The sequence below is a fragment of the Seriola dumerili genome, unplaced genomic scaffold, assembly GCF_002260705.1.
Source record: "Seriola dumerili isolate Sdu_G_001 unplaced genomic scaffold, Sdu_1.0 BDQW01001787.1, whole genome shotgun sequence".
In the NCBI taxonomy this organism is placed as follows: Eukaryota; Metazoa; Chordata; class Actinopteri; order Carangiformes; family Carangidae; genus Seriola; species Seriola dumerili.
In genome coordinates, this window is record NW_019176042.1 from 125,284 (window position 1) to 144,461 (window position 19,178).

General features: G+C 43.5%; 1 protein-coding gene across 1 annotated transcript in view; it reads left to right on the plus strand.

The window, feature by feature from the left end:
- LOC111238911 (double C2-like domain-containing protein alpha) overlaps positions 1-19,178 on the plus strand; it is a 47,836-nt gene that overhangs the window by 13,873 nt on the left and 14,785 nt on the right. The window contains exons 2-7 of the mRNA XM_022768630.1: positions 135-464; positions 4,116-4,195; positions 9,523-9,597; positions 10,342-10,451; positions 15,266-15,392; positions 15,731-15,790. Coding sequence (XP_022624351.1) covers positions 140-464; positions 4,116-4,195; positions 9,523-9,597; positions 10,342-10,451; positions 15,266-15,392; positions 15,731-15,790 — 777 coding nt within the window. The 5' untranslated portion in view covers positions 135-139. The remainder of the gene's footprint in view (positions 1-134; positions 465-4,115; positions 4,196-9,522; positions 9,598-10,341; positions 10,452-15,265; positions 15,393-15,730; positions 15,791-19,178) is intronic.

The window sequence follows — 19,178 nt, forward strand, 5'->3', positions numbered from 1 at the left end:
AAGTTAATTAAACTTACTTTATTTTGTCATCACCTTCTTGTGAATGTCATGTGTTCTGATAGAAAGCTCCAGCCACTAAACAGACCTTGCTGTGAGACTGACTTGTTGTTGTTGTTGTTGTTGTTTCCTCTCAGACTCTATGACGGTGCGGAGAGGAAAGAAGCTCAGCATCTCCATCCAGGAACACATGGCCATAGACGTCTGCCCCGGCCCCATCAGACCCATCAGACAGATCTCCGCCTACTTCCCCCGCCTGTCCCCCACCTCCCCCACCCCCATCTCCCCGATCCCCGCCTCCTCCCCCCTGGCCCTCAGCCCTGGCCCCGTGGCCTCCGGGATGGGCGGGGCTCACCTCCTGTCTCCTCTGCTGGCCCACGGCAGGCCGGGCGGGGGCGGGTCTCTGTCTCTGACCAGCAGCGTGGACACGTCGGTGGAGATCAACAGCTCCGACAGTGACGACTGCAGTGAGCCTCGCTGTTGGCACGTGTGTGTCTGTGTGTGTGTGTGTCTGTGTGTGAGTGTGTGTGTGTGTCTGTGTGTGTGTGTGTGTGTGTGTGTGTGTGTGTGTGTGTGTGTGTGTGTGTGTGTGTGTGTGTGTGTGTGTGTGTGTGTGTGTGTGTGTCTGTGTGTGTGTCTGAAAACACAGGGACTCTGTGAAGGATATTAATCAGTAAGAGTCTCTCCTGAAGCGAGAAGCTGTTGAATCCAGAATCAGTCGATTGATTACAATCAAATAAAAACAAGATATGAATGAAAGGATATGAGTAAAGAAATGAAAGTATAGAATATCTTGATAAACTCATAATAAACTATCACCTCCTCGTGGTCGTATCCCTCCGCCACTCAGACTAGTTCCTAGTCACTTCCCTGTTTATCAGGGCCAGAGAGAATATGAACCGTCTGTGTGAAGTCTTGAGTAATGGATATAAAGTGTTTTGTGAGGTCACCGTGACCTTTGACCTTTGACCACCAAAATCGAATTAGTTTGTCCTGGAGTCCAAGTGAAAGTTTTCACCAAATGAGAAGAAATGAAGGTGTCAGGGAGGGGGGGGGGGGGTATGATCTAAACAGCTGAGGACAAATGCTCGTCACACGTGAAGCATCCAGGGCCACATGCGGTTTTCAGACAATATCGAATATCAATATTGAAGTATTGAATTCCACGCGTGTTGTTTCGGTGCGAGCTGCTGGGGCTGGAGTGACTGACACTGACGGTGTCTGATGAGGCGGCAGGCTGCAGATAAAACACCACCTCTGCTGGAGAGACGTTGAGATGTGTTTGAGTCTTTCTCCAGGAGGAGAATGAAGGAGAGAGGAAGAATCATTGTCTTCTTGCAGGGAAGAGATCACTCCTTCATGCTCTCTATCATCCCTTTAGTCGCAGAATGAGAATAAATTGTGATAAATGACTCGGGCTGAACGCTGGTCTCAGAGCAGCCTTTGTCTCTGACATGTTTTCAGGCTTCTCTGTAATTCAGATCGGCTCTAAAACAGAGACTAATTAGAGGTTTTTACCATTTTAATTTCCTCATTAACACATATTTATTATCAGATTTGTTTTCCAGTCATTGGTCGATAATTAGTTTTTTGTGTTTTTTAATAATGAGGCTTCAGATTCGTCAGAGCCCGAGGGAGGAGCGCAGCGTCAGAGTTTGACAGTCTGTCTCGTGTAACTAAAACTCCAGGCTTTGATCAAACATAAAAGACACTTTCAGTAACAAAGAACATTTTGATGAGAATTCCTCCTTTTGTGCACAAATGAGTCCGTCAGAGATTTCACCCACAGGCTCAGATTTCATCACTGCAGAGCGCTGCTGCTCTGCAGTGGTGTTTTTAGGGTTGGTGGAGGACTGCATTTGTTTGTGCTCCATGTTTTCACTGAGATATTACAGCAGCCAGGCGTCTCTGCCCCGGGCTGCTGTAAGTGGGTGGAATTTGAACCGTAAGCATTCAAAAAAAAAACCTGCATGAAAGATCTGAGTGGAAAGAGCACGCAGAGCTTTTTCATCTCTGCAGTTTGTTGTGTTGAGGAGTGAAATCAGCAGAGAGAAGAATCCTCTCACTGACACGTCCGTTTATCTGTCCACTCATTTCACTGAGGACCTCTGAAACTCTGTCTCCTAGAAACTACATTTCTACACTAAACTGCAACAGCAAATGTGTTTGTAGGAAACATGACTGAGACCAGATTCTACTTCCTGTTCAGACTCTCGCAGCGCTCGGCTCAGGGTTAAAGCTCCTCCAGTGTAAAGGTCTCTGTCCATGTGTAGTGTGACCAGTTATAAATGGTGGCGACTCATTAGATCAAAGAGTAGTGACATTAACTTGATCTTGCCAAATAGTGAGCCAAAACTGTTTTATAACTTCTTTATAATTGTTTATTTATGATTTATAAAAAACAACTGAATTGATAACCTTATTATAAACCATTCTTTTCATCAATATATTTGATTAGCCGTCCATGGACGACAGTCAGCTGATGCTCCAGACTGAAATATCTCAACAACCATCAGATGGATCGACTTGACAGTCGTGGTCGTCAGTCGATGAATCCTCTCGACTCTGACGATCCTCTGACTTTTCCTGTGTCTCCACAATGAGGCTGACATTTAGAGTGAAATATCTATTGTATAGATTGTCATGAAATTGACTTTTCATCATCCGAGACGCTGCCACATGGTAATGATACAGATGTGATGCAGGTGTGGCTGACTACCTGTTTTCCTGCTGCTGTTTGATTGGTTTACTATTGATTTAAGAAGAGTCGTTAGAGGAAAGACTGCAGATTAAACTCCTCACTCTCACCAGCTGCAGGATACAAACCAGATCTGGTGGAAATAATCACAGATTCAACGTGGAGTGGTTCTCCAGGAAAACATGGCCGACTGCAGCTTGTTTCACTGATGTGTGATTTATTTATTTAAATGAATCCGTGTTTGTCTCTGTGATGGAAACACAAACTCAGACATCTGAAATGTGACGATATGAAGAGTCCGAATCAGAAACAGATCTTAACATCACACATAAACTCATGGAAAACCGTAGTAACAGCTGTTAGATAAAGGTACGAGATTCCCCTCTGAATTGTATTGAAGCAGAAGTATTTAAACATTAGTACCTCAAACTTGTACTGAAGTGAAGTACTGCGTGAATGTACTGCAGTGAGGAAACATCACAGTCAGAAGCTGCTGTTGATTCACAAACACAGTAATAAAATAAAATGTCTGTCAGACAGCAGCTGTGGCGCTGATATCCATTTAATTTAATGCAGAGAGGAAACAACAGCAGCTTGTTTCTGTTTCCAGAAATCCTTTAAATAAAGAGCTGAGGACAGAAAACTGCTGCGACGCCGACGAAGACGAGCAACAAGCTCAAGTCTCTTTGTGCTCATCGGTCTGACGACATCGTGTCACTCATTTTGCATCTTTGTGGCTGGTGGTTGTTTCGTATCTCGCTGTCGTTTTGTGTCTCTTCGTGGTTGTTTTGCATCTTTTTACAGTCGTGTTGTTTGTTTGTGGTTGTTGTTCGTGTCTGTATTTAGTCGCCTGATTGAGTCCGTTTCAACAGGCCTGTTGGAGCAGCTGCAGTAAGATGAATCTTTCTGCAGTTTACAGTAGCTCATAGTTTAACATGAAAACACAACAGTGGTTTGTTATTTATGAGAGTTGGAGCCTAAAATAAAGCTGTAATCCCTGTGAATCATACGTACTGTATGGTCTTATATAACACAGTGCGGGAGCAGCGGCTTGTTTGTTGTGCGTCACTTGTATGAACATGTTTGTGTTTTTTCACAGTATGTATGCACGCTTGTAACCAGCCATGACGAATGTGTTTGCTCTGCTTTTAAGAGGATTTTCCGTGATGACATGTGATGTGTTGTGTTCACATTAATACGACAGGTGCTGCTCCACTAAATTGGATTTCCACCCTCTGAATGCCTGGTGTGGCTCAGATATTCCTCTGTTCTCTCGCATGCTTTCAATTCATCCTGACAGATTTTTTGAACAGTGTCATTTTTTTCTGTCTGCTGATGCGATGGTTGTAAATCATGTTTTTTTTTAATGAGTTTTGATAATCGTGTCTCTCCTCTCTGCCTCCGTTTGTTATTTCCACAGCTGCTCTGGGAACTCTGGAGTTTGAGCTGAGATACGAGCAGAGCTCCAGTGAGCTGCACTGCACCCTGCTCCGGGCCAAGGTAAGGAGCCCCCCCCCCCCCCGAAAGAGTGTTGGGACGAACTCTGCGACCTCTGTGCCATCGATCAAACTCATGATGAAGCATAACCCGCCTGTAAAACAAATACAGGGAAATATAGTTTATTATGTAATTAGACTCCAGTCACACAGGACTAGTATCACCTGGAGATTTGCATCTCTGATCATAAATGAAATCCGTCTTCATCCCACGTGAATCAGAAGGAATTAGTTTTCCTTTATTCCCCCTCCACTGTGTAGAGAGTTATGGAGGCTGCAGTGGAGCATATTCATAAAATCCTTGATAGTGTTTCAGTGCAAATTCAGATTTATTGATCCACTCAGACCCGTGATGTTTCAGACTCCTCTGCTGATTCTTCCTGCAAATTTCACTGGAAAATAGACTTTTACCCAGTGAATGTGGCTGAGAATGAAGCATGAAACCAGGGTTTAAATTATGAGGTTGAGGGGGTCTGACCCCCCTGATTAGAACTTTTACCCCCCAAAAGAGGTAATAACAATGGTTTTGGGGAGCGGGAACATTTATATATCCTACTTACGTGAAATTGTAAATATTCCCATTCCCATTTTCATGTCTGGAAGATTCTTGTAATACGATTTCAGACACACCTCAAGTGGACAGTTCCATTTCTATAGTTCCATTTCTATCGTTCCATTTCTATTGTTCCATTTCTATCGTTCCATTTCTATCGTTCCATTTCTATACCTTGACGTTAGATGAATGTGTTCCTCACTCCATCAGTGGCTCCTGTCCTCTAGTCTCTGCTCTCATGTGTCGCACAAACAAATTGAGACACTGTAGGTAAAGCTAATTAGCAGTTGCTAACTATGTAGCTTGTTTAATACACTTTACTTTCCTACCCTCAGAGTTCCTCAATTAGATTCTGTGAAGTATCTACAGATAGACGCTAATTTTAGCTAGTTTCTAACTTTAGTCTTTAGCTACAGTTTAGCTAACTACTGTTAGCTAGTTTCTAACTTTAATCTTTAGCTACAGTTTAGCTAACTAATGTTAGCTAGTTTCTAACTTTAGTCTTTAGGTACAGTTTAGCTAACTAATGTTAGCTAGTTTCTAACTTTAATCTTTAGCTACAGTTTAGCTAACTAATGTTAGCTAGATTCTAAAAAAGTTGACGCCCTCTGATTGTCACTGTAAAATTCGCACTCTGCATAAAAGCCCAGATATGGGCGACATGATGTTTATCTGAGGCAGGTGGAAGCAGCAGCCATACTGTCAGCAAACAGAGTATCTGAGTGTCTGGTTGCTGCTGAGTCAGAGGGGTCGTTGGTCTCGTTGACCTGTAAACACTGAGGCTCAGAGCAGGTGTTAAATGTTGGGAGGAGATAAGGAGCAGAGCCTCAGGCTGCTGCAGGAAAACCTGTGTTTGGTGTGAAGAGCAGGTGTCGAGTCCAGGACTACAGAAATCACTGCTGAGCAGATACCTACACACACACACACACACACACACTCGTCTCAGTAACAGTTAGATTAGATGTCAGGTGAATTGTACCTGGGCTCAGACTGAGCTGTAGATGTACAATGGAGCAGCCTGTTGTCACTCCCTCTGGAGCAGGTGTCAGTTATTATTTCTGACACATAAATTTGAATTCCTCTGTGGCTCCTCTGACGTGGTCTCATATCATTGGCTCTGAAAGGTTTGCACGAGGTAGCAGAACGACGAGCAGCACGTGATCCGACAGAATAAAGCTGGCGAGAGGTCAGTGCAGCCAACCTGTGCTGCTGGTTCCAACCCTGTAGCCAGACAGCAGTGTTGATGTTGCATGACCTCTTATTCTCTACAGGACCTGCTCATGGCAGCGGTGGTACTGTGCGGTTCAGGCTGGATCTAGTTCCTGTTTGAGACTGTGAAAATGCAAACTAAAAAACAAGTGATTGAAATGGCAAATCTTGCAAATAATAATTTTAAAAAAATGCTCACATGAGGTAGTTTTTCAAACAGTTTGTCAAAGCAACATTTTGCAAAAGTGAAATGGAAACACATGTCGCAGCTGACAGTCATTACATGCACCAGACGCCTTCCATTAAACACAACAGCTGCTGCGGTGGATTGTCGTTCCAACAATTATCTGATGGCGGAAACCCTTCGCCATGTTGAATTGGAACGATATCACGAGAGGAGAAACCCAAGCATCAACCAAGACTGAAAACTCACGCCAACACTGAAGAATCAAAAACATGCAGTTCCTCTAACGACCACTAGAGTCTGGCTCCAACAGTGAGTCAGTCCCCATAGACTCCCATGTTAAAATGTTCAACTTTACAGCAGAAATAAACATGTTACATCCATCTTTATTTACAGTCTATGGAGAAAACGTAGCTTTGTTCACATAACGTCACTCAGTGGAAGCACAGACCATTCGTAATGTGTTTTGTTGACTTTTCTAAGACTGTGACGGAAACATGGCTACTGTTGTTTTCAGTCTTTTCTCTTGAACCTGAACCTACCGTCTGAAAACACTTTAAGAGTAAATCCAACCTTTGTGTTGTTTGTCCAGCTAAGCTTAGGACTGTTGAACGGGCTCATTGTTGCTGCTCACGTTATGTTTTCAGCTGCCACCAGGGGGCAGTGACGAGCCCATTACGCTTTATTGGAAGTGTTTTCTGGTTTTCGCAAGTTGGATGTAAAAGCTTGAAGCGCAGAAAGTTCCAATATCGTTCAAATACAGGATTGGTTGTGATTGTTTCTGCTGATTTCTCGTGAGGTGACACATTCAGAGTCTCCTCAGGTTGAGATAATGAAAAGAACAACATGTGCCACGTCCCACTGAGACCATCAGGACTCAGATGTGATCAGACTGAGATGTTTCTGTGCGTCCTGCCTCGCTCACACTGCAGCTTCATGCTTCAGCCTGCTGAGTGGAAGGTCGAAAACCTTTTAGAGAACAATCGCGCCATGAAGAGGAGCGACACTAGAGAACAGCACCCGGATACAAACACAAGTCAGGTTTAAATTGCTTCATTATCTCAGGAACAGCAGATGATCTGAGCACCTGCTGTCACCGAGCTTTGTCTCCGTCCTCTCCTCCAGCGTTTTCTTTATTTGAGTACCTACTTGAATGTCAATGACTTCCCTCCCGGCATCGACTGGTTCCTGCAGCTGAGAAAGAAGCAGTTTCAGATCGAAGCAGGTGGATTAACTCAGCGCTGCCTGTTGTGAAGATGAAGGAGAGCTCAGACAGAAAACGAACATTAGCTCCTGCTGTTAGTGAACATGTGAATTGGTCTCCTGTCATATTATGGCAGATTTACAGTGTTTCAGCTGCTGTGCGACTGAGACGCGGTGGGCTGCGATGTTCGTCAGACGCTAGAAGAACAAAACTTTCTCTTTGACTTTTTATTTCTTTATGCTGTTTTCTTCTTATCGATAGACAAGATCTTTAAGGTGTTTTTTACCTTGACATGTTTGACTGCTACCTTCCTGCAGTCTTCCTCAGAAGATGAAGAAGAAGAAGGTGATGTTGCTGTGACGTGTCTTATCAGCTGTTGTTTATTGGTCCAGGTGTGGGACAACATGTACCCCTCGTCCCAGGTCACGTTCACTCCTTCGGGCCCGTTTTCGGATCTTAGTGGCTCAGTGACTTTTATTTCTGCTGGAGGCTGGTGCCAGACAAACACAGTGCATCCACCCTCTGTACGGTGGCCCTTTTAGGACATGCCAAGCTCACCTCCTCACTGTCAGAGTTGAACTTTGTTGGCCTCAGTTGTGTGTAGTTTGGATTTACACCTGTCCCATCGTTAACACCTGCAGTGTGGCTGGATGTGCTAACAGTACCACATGCTAACAGTGCTCACATTCTTTCAGAGCCACAGGATGAAGCTCCGCCTGGTTTCATTAATGAATATGAGACTTTTCTGTTTGTTTCACCAGAGAGTCACTCAGTTACTGAGACTCATATTAAAGCTCCGCCCAGTCCAAAGGTGGATGTCCATGTGTTGTCTGATTATACAGCAGGTCTACGTTGGCACAGACATTCACTAGGACTCAAGGATGAGCTGATTAGATTTTATTGGTCAAAGGTCAAAGGTCAAGATGAGTGTGACCTTTTTAAAACACTTTTTATCCATTACTCAAGACTTCACACAGACGGTTAATACTTTATCTGACTCTGGATAAACAGGATGTAGCCTGGAACTAGTCTGAGTAGCGGAGGGATACGACCACGAGGAGGTGACTCTAGTTTCCCTCTAATCTTAAAATGTAAAATAATGTTTCATCTTTGATTTTATTCCTCTTGAAGATCAGCTCGTCAGACTCTTGCATGCTGCGGTTTACATTCAGGCTGAGAGTAATTTAAACTTACATTACAGCCGAGTATCTACCGCCGGCACGCCTGTAAGGTCACAGGCTCACAGGAGGAGAAATCTATCATGGCCGCCGTCTCCTCAAATGTCAGAGCTGTTGAAAGAAATTTAGGAGCAATTTCTCATGATGATGTGTTTCCAGCTGATGAGGTCGAGAGATTCAAATCAAGTGTTTCATCTGATCCTTTGTCCATGAGGAGAAACCATCCATCCTGCTGTCTCAGTGAAGAGTGAGGCTGGGAGGAATCACAGGTTACTACATTCATTAGAAACATGAATAAATAAACATATTAATAATAATCTGTCACCAGTGTGTAAACTTGATTAAATGACTTGAATGACCAGATCTGAATGTCAGAATCAACACGCATGGTTAAAGAGGAGGGGCCTGTGTGGAGCTGAGACTTACGCTCACTGACCTGTCAATCAAAGAGGTCACGCCCCCAATCCTCCATAACTGTAGTCCTTAATAAAATGTAAACAGGTGAGTTATATAAACAGGTGTCATGAAGGAGGAAATCAGCTCTAGAGACCAAAACAGTTTTTGTACCAGGCTGTAAACATGTTTATTTCTGCTGTAAAGTTGGAGATTTTAATATGGGAGTCTATGGGGCCTGACTCACTGTTGGAGCCAGACTCTAGTGGTCGTTAGAGGAACTGCAGGTTTCAGCTTCATTTTTCAGCCCCAATGGTTGATGCTTGAGTATTACACATCCCAATCTCCAACCCAACTGTTGGCTCTCACGGTGCATTGTGGGTAATGTAGAGGAATGTGTGGGAAAAAAAAACAATATTTGGTTCAGTTCCATCGATTTTGATCCTTTTTTAAAAAATTGTCCATCATGAGCTGACATGATCAATCAGTGGAAATCTCCTTTAACAGAAGTAACCGGAGTGATATTGATCAGCATTCACAATTAATATCCAATCAGATCACAGCTGTGTTTTCCTGAGTAAAGTGCGTGATGTGTCGTCTCTCTCTGCAGGGTCTGAAGCCCATGGACTTTAACGGTTTAGCCGACCCGTACGTCAAACTGCACCTGCTGCCTGGAGCCTGTAAGGTGAGACACAACCAGACACTGTGAAGATCATTCATACTAAAACACTGAGTCACCAGCGAGCTAATTAAACAGGTTTAATTTAAGACTGATTGTAATTCTGACTTTAACCGATGTAAATCTGTGTATGTCAGATTTAAGCTGTTATTTTAGTTTGTTGAAATGCTGAATATATATATTCAAATCAGCCACAGTTGCTGTGCGGCGGCGTGCTGACAGTACAGTATGGATCCAGCTGCCATTTTAAAAGCCATGAAATTAAACGTCTCTCACTCTCAGCTGACGTGTGGAGCGTAAAAACCCAGGAAATAAAAGAAGTGCAGCATCGATTGATCTGGTTCTGATGATAACTGAATCTATCGTTAAGTGAAATGTGTTTTTTTTTAGCTAATTTTCTGCCTGTGAAGATCAAACGATTCCCACAAATTAAACCAAACCCAAGTGACAGTTCAAATGAATGTCTGGTTGAGGTTTAAACATGAAGCTGTGGTGCAACATGACTGTAGTTAAACTCCACATCAAGTGAAGTATAAACCTTTTTTATATTAGATGACAATCTGAAATTGAATTTGTTTTATATTTAATAGATTAAAATGTTCCCACTCACAGCAGAGGAAAGCCAAAATGATTAAAACACATTTTGAACTGCAGTGGAGCTGCTGAGTGTGAAATGACTGAACTAAAATCAATATTTATCAATGTGTGTGTGTGTGTGTGTGTGTGTGTGTGTGTGTGTGTGTCCTTCAGGCCAATAAGCTGAAAACGAAGACGATCCGTAACTCATTGAATCCAGTGTGGAATGAAACCCTCACTTACGTCGGGATCACGGAAGAAGACATGCACAGGAAGACGCTCAGGTGTGTGTGTGTGTGTGTGTGTGTGTGTGTGTGTGTGTGATTCATGCCTGGTTTTGTCGGATCTCATTTCGGTCTGATCACACTTACAGCCATTAATCAAGAGCAGGGACGTCTTGACATTCACATATGAAGCCCAGTTGTCACCTTTCATTAGTTTATCTGTCAGAAACCTGCTGCGTGAAAATCACGGCGCTCACACTGAATTTAAGACGTGGATTTAAGGGGAAGTGATTTCTGTAAAGAGCCACAACAGAAGACAGTTATCAGTTTATCACCATGAGCAGGAGGTCAGACTTTCCCTCCACACACACACCTCTCTAGCTGAAACCACAGCACAGTCTTTGTCTTTAAAGCGTCCGTAAATGAGATTTTAAACAATAATACAGTAAACAACTGTTTTCTATGTAAAGATATAGTGGAGTGATGGCGTCCTGAGCAGAGAATGAAGCCACGCCCCCTCTGTGTGTGATGTAATTGTGTCTCTGGTCTTTGTTTTGGTTGCTGGTCTGGCAGCGTGTACATGTTAGTGCATTACTCCTGCTCATGTTTATAAACACACAGGCTCCGCCTAAAGGTAAGATGACACAGTACAGTACGTGGCGTTCAGGTGACCTTCCAGATTTTCCTCCACTGAAGAAGAAACCACTTTTTTGACTAAAAAAGCCTCAGAGAAAAAAATAGATGAGACCAGAGCACAGGTGGACTGGACTGAGGACTACTGACTCAAATCCAGGTTGGCTGGACCATCAAAACATCCATAGAGTCTTGGGGTTTACTGGATCCATCAGTGTCTTTACCGGCTCCGTCAGTGCCTTCACCAGCTCCGCAAGTGTGTTTACTGTTTCCATCAGTGTCTTTACTGGCTCCATCCATGTTTTTAACAGCTGCATCAGTGTCTTTACTGGCTCCATCAGTGTCTTTACCAGCTCCGTCAGTGTCATTCATCTGGCCGGTCCTAGTGGATAAATCCAAGGCTGAATATCTTTCCCAGTCCGACTGTGGAGCTGATACTGGTCTAGTGGTTTTCTGAGAGGAGAACCCTACAAGCTGCTAAAGGCTACACTAGACATGATAACATTAGCTTACCTTCTGTTTCCGATATTATGAATTTGTTTGGCAAATGTTGCTATTGCTAGCTGGCTAAATGTCAGCGCTACTGTGGAGCATTGGTGAACGACAATGGTAAGAGGAGCTAATGGTACACAGGGTAACTTTATTCACTTGAGCCTCTTGTGTGTTTAGTCGCTTTCCCTACGTGTAATGACACCTCGCTGAGAAGGTGAAGGGAGGCCAGAGGTGTGGCTGATGATGAAGATGTTTTGGTCTGAGATTCTGGTGGTCAAGTCAACAAGGATCGTTTACAGAAGCTTTAACATAGTGTTTTTTGTCAGACGACGTCGTGGTTAAAAAGTCTTAGATCTTAGCAGCAGCTTGGAAGATACTGGGTCGTGTTTCAGTCACTGTTTCAAACTTCAGCTGTTTTAAAATACTGTACGAGCACTGACAGGAGGAGCGAGGTCCAGCTTTATATCTGGTTTTGACCCGATCTAATTTCAATCAAGTCTGGTTTGGTTTTTTTCATGCTGCAGCCAGGAAGGCTTGAAAAGAAGCTCAATACATGTCAATGTGTTTTCCACCCTTTAATGATGAATTAATGTTTGTACCATTGAAGGCACAGAGGGGGGGCGACCAGAGGAGCGTATCCATAATCAAAGGAAGTGTGAAATAACAGAGCGGAAAGGCTTTAATTACTCAGCTCAGGAGCAAACGTTTAATCTCAGCTAAACACGCAGCAAAGCCAGCGTGTAATTGTGAAAGAACTTCGAAGGGAAATCTAAAAAGAAAAAGAGAGTGTGTGTGTGTGTGTGTGTGTGTGTGTGTCTCGACGACAAGCATCATTTGTCTGAAAACACAGGGACTCTGTGAAGGATATTAATCAGTAACTTTCAGGTCAGTTCCTATAACAACAACAGACGATGACCGGAGCGTCAAGGAAAGAAGCGCGGGACATTTGGGTTTAGCCTTTGACCCGTTGGCCCAGGTTCAAGTCCGACCTTTGCTCCGTCTCATCCTCTCTCTCTCTCTCTCTCTCTCTCTCTCTCTCTCTCTCTCTCTCTCAGTTTCAATTTTTCAATTCAACAACTTTAATGGCGTGACATTTTCAAGTTGTTACCAAAGCACAATTATCAATGGACTTAAATAATCAAAGAAAGAAAGAAAAAAAACATATTCATATAATCAAATACAAAATAACTTTAATGGAATAAATTGATAATGATGTAAAATAAGGAACGACTGTAACAAAGGCAGAAGAAAGATAGTCTGTCTCTCCTGACCTTCTCTCTGATCACGTTACAGTAAATACAGTAAATCTTTGTCTTTCATTTTCATGTTATAAAATCAGGACTTGAGCAGAGGCGGTCCAGACAGAGACCGGGTCCAGACCTGGTTTTTTAATATTTACCCAGAATCGTTCACGAACACGAACCAGTGCAGCAGATGAACCCCGCCCTGTTCTCAGTCTGACCAGTGGACACATGCAGGATCTGCCTGACGCATGTTGACATGTTGATCACACAGAAGGACGCGTCATGTTTCTGTGCTGCAGCACTTTTACATGTTCATGGTGTTTGAGTAACGAAACATTTCAAATTAAAACGACATGTTCAAAGTCTCTGGGACAGAACGGGAACGTCACACTTCCAGTTCCAGGCAGTAGTTACGTCTCCTCCACCACACGCTGAAGTTAATTAGCAGTGAACTGAACAGTGTAAATATATGAGGCAGATTTAAACCTGTGACCTGCTCCACTGCTCCGTCACACCTTCGTGCCAACAGCCAGTTCCCGCCTCCTCTGGGACCAGAGGTGTCACTCCTTCACAACAAGAGGGAGAAAAGGACATTCTGAGTTTATCCTAGTGTGAGTGTGAGTGTGAGTGTGTGTGTGTGTGAGTGTGTGAGTGTGAGTGTGAGTGTGTTTGTGTGTGTGAGTGTGAGTGTGAGTGTGAGTGTGTTTGTGTGTGTGAGTGTGAGTGTGTGAGTGTGAGTGTGTGTGAGTGTGTGAGTGTGAGTGTGAGTGTGTGTGTGCGTGTGCGTGTGTGTGTGTGTGTGAGTGTGAGTGTGTGAGTGTGAGTGTGAGTGTGAGTGTGTGTGACATTTTGAAAGTGAGGACATTTTCTCTGGTCCTCGTTTTATTGCGGGTTTGAGACCTGGTTTTAGGGTTCAGTCCAGGTTCAGGCCAGGTTCTGGTTCAGGTTCAAAGGTTTCAGCCCTTTGAACAGATTTCCTTCAAACGGCTGCAAATCTCTCATAAATAATACAAATACACTGTGGATGGATTCCACGGTCACCTTCAACTTCACACACACACACACACACACACACACACACACACACACACACACAGCATCTTTGCCTGGCTTTGTATTTTATGAATATCTTCTCTATGATTTGATTTATTCCAGATTTTCACTTAGCTGTTTGGTGACCCCCCCCCCCCCCCCCCCCCCCTCAGTGTTTCCTCACTGTTTACCTCCTCATCTAAAATGCTCTTTGTATTTGCTTTAATCTGAAGCCGCTGACTCTGTTGTCACTGTTTAAATGCGTTGGTGTCTGGTGAACGGCTGCGACACTTTCCCTCCAAAAAGAACGGAGCTGCTTCGTCTTTGATCTGATTTAGTTTATTGAAAAACAGGAAAGGATTGTCTTTTTTCTTTGGATTCAGAGAGTGGTGTGTTCACTGTCTGTTCGAGCCTTCAGTTCTGCTTCAGACTGACCAGACACAAACTTACCATTGGACCTCTGGACCAAGCTCCAGCCTCCAGGGCTGAAACCAGGAGCTGCAGTTCCTCTAACGACCACTAGAGTCTGGCTCCAACAGTGAGTCAGTCCCCATAGACTCCCATGTTAAAATGTCCAACTTTACAGCAGAAATAAACATGTTTACAGCCTGGTACAAAAACTGTTTTGGTCTCTAGAGCTAATTTCCTCCTTCATGACACCTGTTTATATAACTCACCTGTTTACACTTTATTAAGGACTACAGTTATGGAGGATTGAGGGCGTGGCCTCTTTGACTGACAGGTGGCTGAGCGTATGCTTGCCACATGAAGTCTGGGCTCCACACAGGCCCCTCCTCTTTGACCATATTTGGAGTAGTGGGAGTTAGGCGGCGGAGTCAGACACTGCCAAGATGACGACGGCGGAGCAGCTCACTCTGAGCTTCAGAAACCTGCGGGTGACGTTCACTTTTAAAAAACGATTAAAAATGTCTTCTTTCCAAAATGTCCTCACTTTGCAAAAGTGTCCTCACCTTTCAGGAAAGCTCACAAAATAACCCCCCCACTTCCAGAAAGGTTCTGAAATGTCATCACGTTTCAAACTGTTCTTTTATTTCCTAAAATTTCCCCGCTTCAAATAAACACCTGCACTTTCTGAAATGTTCTCACCTTTAAATAACTGACCTAATTTTCCTAAAATATCCTCACCTCCTCAAACGAGACAATGTTTTAAAACTTCAGACGCATTAAATCCTTCATATATTTTTTTATTTTCTTCATCACACTGTTTAATTGTACAGATGTTTTCATGACTGTGAAACACTTTGTAAAGGCTCCTGTATAAATAAAGAATATTAATATTATTTTTACTTCATTCACAACATTTCATTTTCAGACCTTCATCAGGTTAAAATGACCTTTAATGGAGATTTCAATTTACCACTTACCTCTCCTTTTTCCTGTTTCCTCTCCTGTCTCATGTCTCCTCCCTTGTCTCCTCCCTTGTCTCCTCTCCTCTCTCCCCTCCTGTCTCAGGTTGTCTGTGTGTGACGAGGACAAGCTGACTCATAATGAGTTGATCGGAGAGTCCCGTGTTCCTCTGAAACGTGTGAAACCGAATCAGACCAAACATTTCCACACCTGCCTGGAGCATCCGCCTCCGGTAACTCACCTGCTGTTTCCTTTCCCAGAGTTATGTAGCGGGACAAAGGGAAAGAAAAAACCTTTTATTTTATTATTAATAATTAATTTAATTTAATGATAATAATTTAAGTAATAATTAACTTTTAATTCCCCCCAACACTGTCAAACAGTTAAATTTACAGCACGAGAAACTTTAGACTCAGTCTGGAGAAATTATGTCCCACCAGATTTATCTCCAGAGACGATGTGATTGGTCCATCAAACAGGAAGTAAATAGTTCAACCTTATTATTAATGTTAATTACAGAAGCACTTCATTAAGACAGAAGCATCTTCACTGTCTCTGCTCTCTCCTCAGATGCCCTCTCCCACGGCCATGGGCGAAGCTCTGCGAGGAATATCCTGCTACTTAAGAGAGGTGAGAGTCCATCCATCCATCTGTCTGTTCATCCATCCATCTGTTCATTCATCCATCCATCTGTTCATCCATCCATCCATCTGTTCATCCATCCATCTGTTCATCCGTCCATCTGTCCATCTGTTCATTCATCCATCCATCTGTTCATCCATCCATCTGTTCATCCGTCCATCTGTCTGTTCATCCATCCATCTGTCCATCTGTTCATTCATCCATCCATCTGTTCATCCATCCATCATCCATCTGTTCATCCGTCCATACATCTGTTCATCCGTCCATACATCTGCTCATCCATCCATCTGTCTGTTCATCCGCCCATCTGTCCATCTGTTCATTCATCCATCCATCTGTTCATCCATCCATCATCCATCTGTTCATCCGTCCATACATCTGTTCATCCATCCATCTGTTCATCCGTCCATACATCTGTTCATCCATCCATCATCCATCTGTTCATCCATCCATCCATCTGTTCATCCGTCCATCTGTTCATTCATCCATCCATCTGTTCATCCATCCATCATCCATCTGGTCATCCATCCATCATCCATCTGTTCATCCGTCCATACATGTGTTCATCCATCCATCCATCTGTTCATCCGTCCATACATCTGTTCATCCATCCATCCATCTGTTCATCTGTCCATCCATCCATCCATCCATCCATCCATCATCCATTTGTTCATCCATCCATCATTCATCTGTTCATCCATCCATCCATCCATCCATCTGTCTGTTCATCCATCCATCTGTCCATCTGTTCATTCATCCATCCATCTGTTCATCCATCCATCATCTGGTCATTCATCCATCATCCATCTGTTCATCCGTCCATACATCTGTTCATCCATCCATCCATCTGTTCATCTGTCCATCCATCCATCCATCCATCCATCCATCCTTCATCCATCCATCCATCCATCCATCCATCCATCCATTTGTTCATCCATCCATCATTCATCTGTTCATCCATCCATCCATCCATCTGTCTGTTCATCCATCCATCTGTCCATCTGTTCATTCATCCATCCATCTGTTCATCCATCCATCTGTTCATCCATCCATCATCCATCTGTTCATTCATACATCCATCTGTTCATCCATCCATCATCCATCTGTTCATTCATACATCCATCTGTTTATCCGTCCATACATCTGTTCATCCATCCATCCATCCATCTGTTCATCCATCCAGCCATCTGTTCATCCGTCCATCCATCCATCTGTTCATCCATCCATCCATCTGTTCATCCGTTCATCTGTTCATTCATCCATTCATCTGTTCATCCATCCATCTGTCTGTTCATCCATCCATCTGTTCATCCATCCATCATCCATCTGTTCATCCGTCCATACATCTGTTCATCCGTCCATCCATCTGTTCATCCGTCCATCCATCCATCCATCATCCATCCATCCATCCATCTGTTCATCCATCCATCCATCTGTTCATCCATCCATCTGTTCATCCATCCATCCATCCATCCTTCCATCCGTCCATCCATCCATCTGTTCATCCATCCATCCATCTGTTCATCCGTCCATCTGTCCGTCCATCCGTCTATAATCGCTTAGGGTTAGGGTTAGATTCATGGGTCTATGACCTCAGGCTGACCTTTGACCTGATCAGAGAGGGTTCAGGACCCTTTATTTGACCAATTCATATTTTGATTCGGTTTGTTTTTGTTTGTTTATTCTTCGTCCACGTCAGAGAGGAAACGTATTTATGCAGAGAGCAGCTCTTCACATTAGTGGAGTCTCACTTTGTCGACATTAATTAGAGACAATTAAACGAGTGGAAGTGTAATCAGCGTGTTTGAAGAGCTGAACACAGACGAGTGAATCCTCTTCAGTCTGAAGTGATGTGTGATGAGAAGCGTCTCTTCAGAGGTTCACGTCAGGAGCAGGAAACGTTTCATCTGAGTTTAGACGTAGAAGCATTTTATTTTGTCGAGTTTATTTTCCCTTAAAATCAGAACCAGAGACCAACAAAGACCAGCTGTAAAACTGGGTCTGAGGCTCATCTCCTCTCACTTCCTGGTTGAGACATCTGGATCAGGCCTTGAGCCCCGCCCACCACCTGCTGGCTCCAGGTGGACAGGTGAAAGAGCAGAGAGCATCAAGATGGTGAGAGGAGGAAACATCAGAGAGACTCAGCCACATGTTTGAGCCTCAGTCAGACCCAGACTCAGAGGAGGAGTCTGAGACCAGAACCAGAGACTAGCAGACGGATCAGAACCGTTAGCGTAGTTAGCATTTTCTTATAAAGGTTAGTGTAGTTAGCGTCTTTTATTTGTTTATGTTGTTTGTTAGGTTTCAACTGGCTTACACAGTGTTAGCGGTTGTGCTAACACTAGCTCTCTCTCTCAGGTTTATTTAACCCGCTCTGCTGATCTATTTAACCAGGGAATGTCACTGATTAGATTTTCCCAGGCGCTGTGGATGTTAATGTGATGTCACCTGTGCACACGCCATGACGGTGAAATGATTCAGTGAGAGACCGTGGTAATCCAGGGACAGGCCACAATGTCACCGCAGCCTGGATGTAATGTGGCCTCTGTGACCCAGATGTGGTCCAGATGTGATTTAAAGAGAGTGATCTGGTTCTGCTTGTCAATAAATCCCATTAAAAGACTGAAGCCAACAACACACACACATACTGACTCCGTCCCACACACCGTCCTGCAGCCCTAAACACTCACTACCACACCAAATGTGGATTAATCCGCCGCTGAAACTACTGCACAAAAAATACCTTATATATATATTTTTTATATATCATGCTGTTTGTTAAATAGAGACTAGTGACTGACTCAGTCTGCACAGCACAACAAGAACTAGAATCACCTCCTCGTGGTCGTATCCCTCCGCCACTCAGACTAGTTCCAGGTCACATGCCTGTTTATCCAGAGTCACAGAAAATATGAAGCGTTGGTGTGACATTTTGTCATAATTGCTGAGTGAAGTCTTGAGTAATGGCTAGAATTTCATTTTGCGAGGTCAGGTGACCTTTGACCTTTGACCCTCAAATTCTAATCAGTTCATCCTTGAGTCCAGGTGAATGTTTGTACCAAACTTGAAGAAGTTCCGTTGAATTGTTTCTGAGATATTGTGTCCATAAGAATGAGACGGACGAACAAACTGAAAACAATATGTCTCCGGGTCTGACTGAATAAACATATAGAACATAATCACATTGATCCTTCAAAATAAAACTAATCTGTCAGGTAAACTATTTTATCTGCGTTCAATGTAATTTAGTTCTTTGTTTTTTTACTAAAGACTGTGACAGTGTCAGGATTCAGTCAATAAGATCTGGAGTTGAAGAAGAAGAAAACTGTTCAGTTCCAGCTGAATTTGTCTTTCTCTTCATGTCTCTATGTGTGAG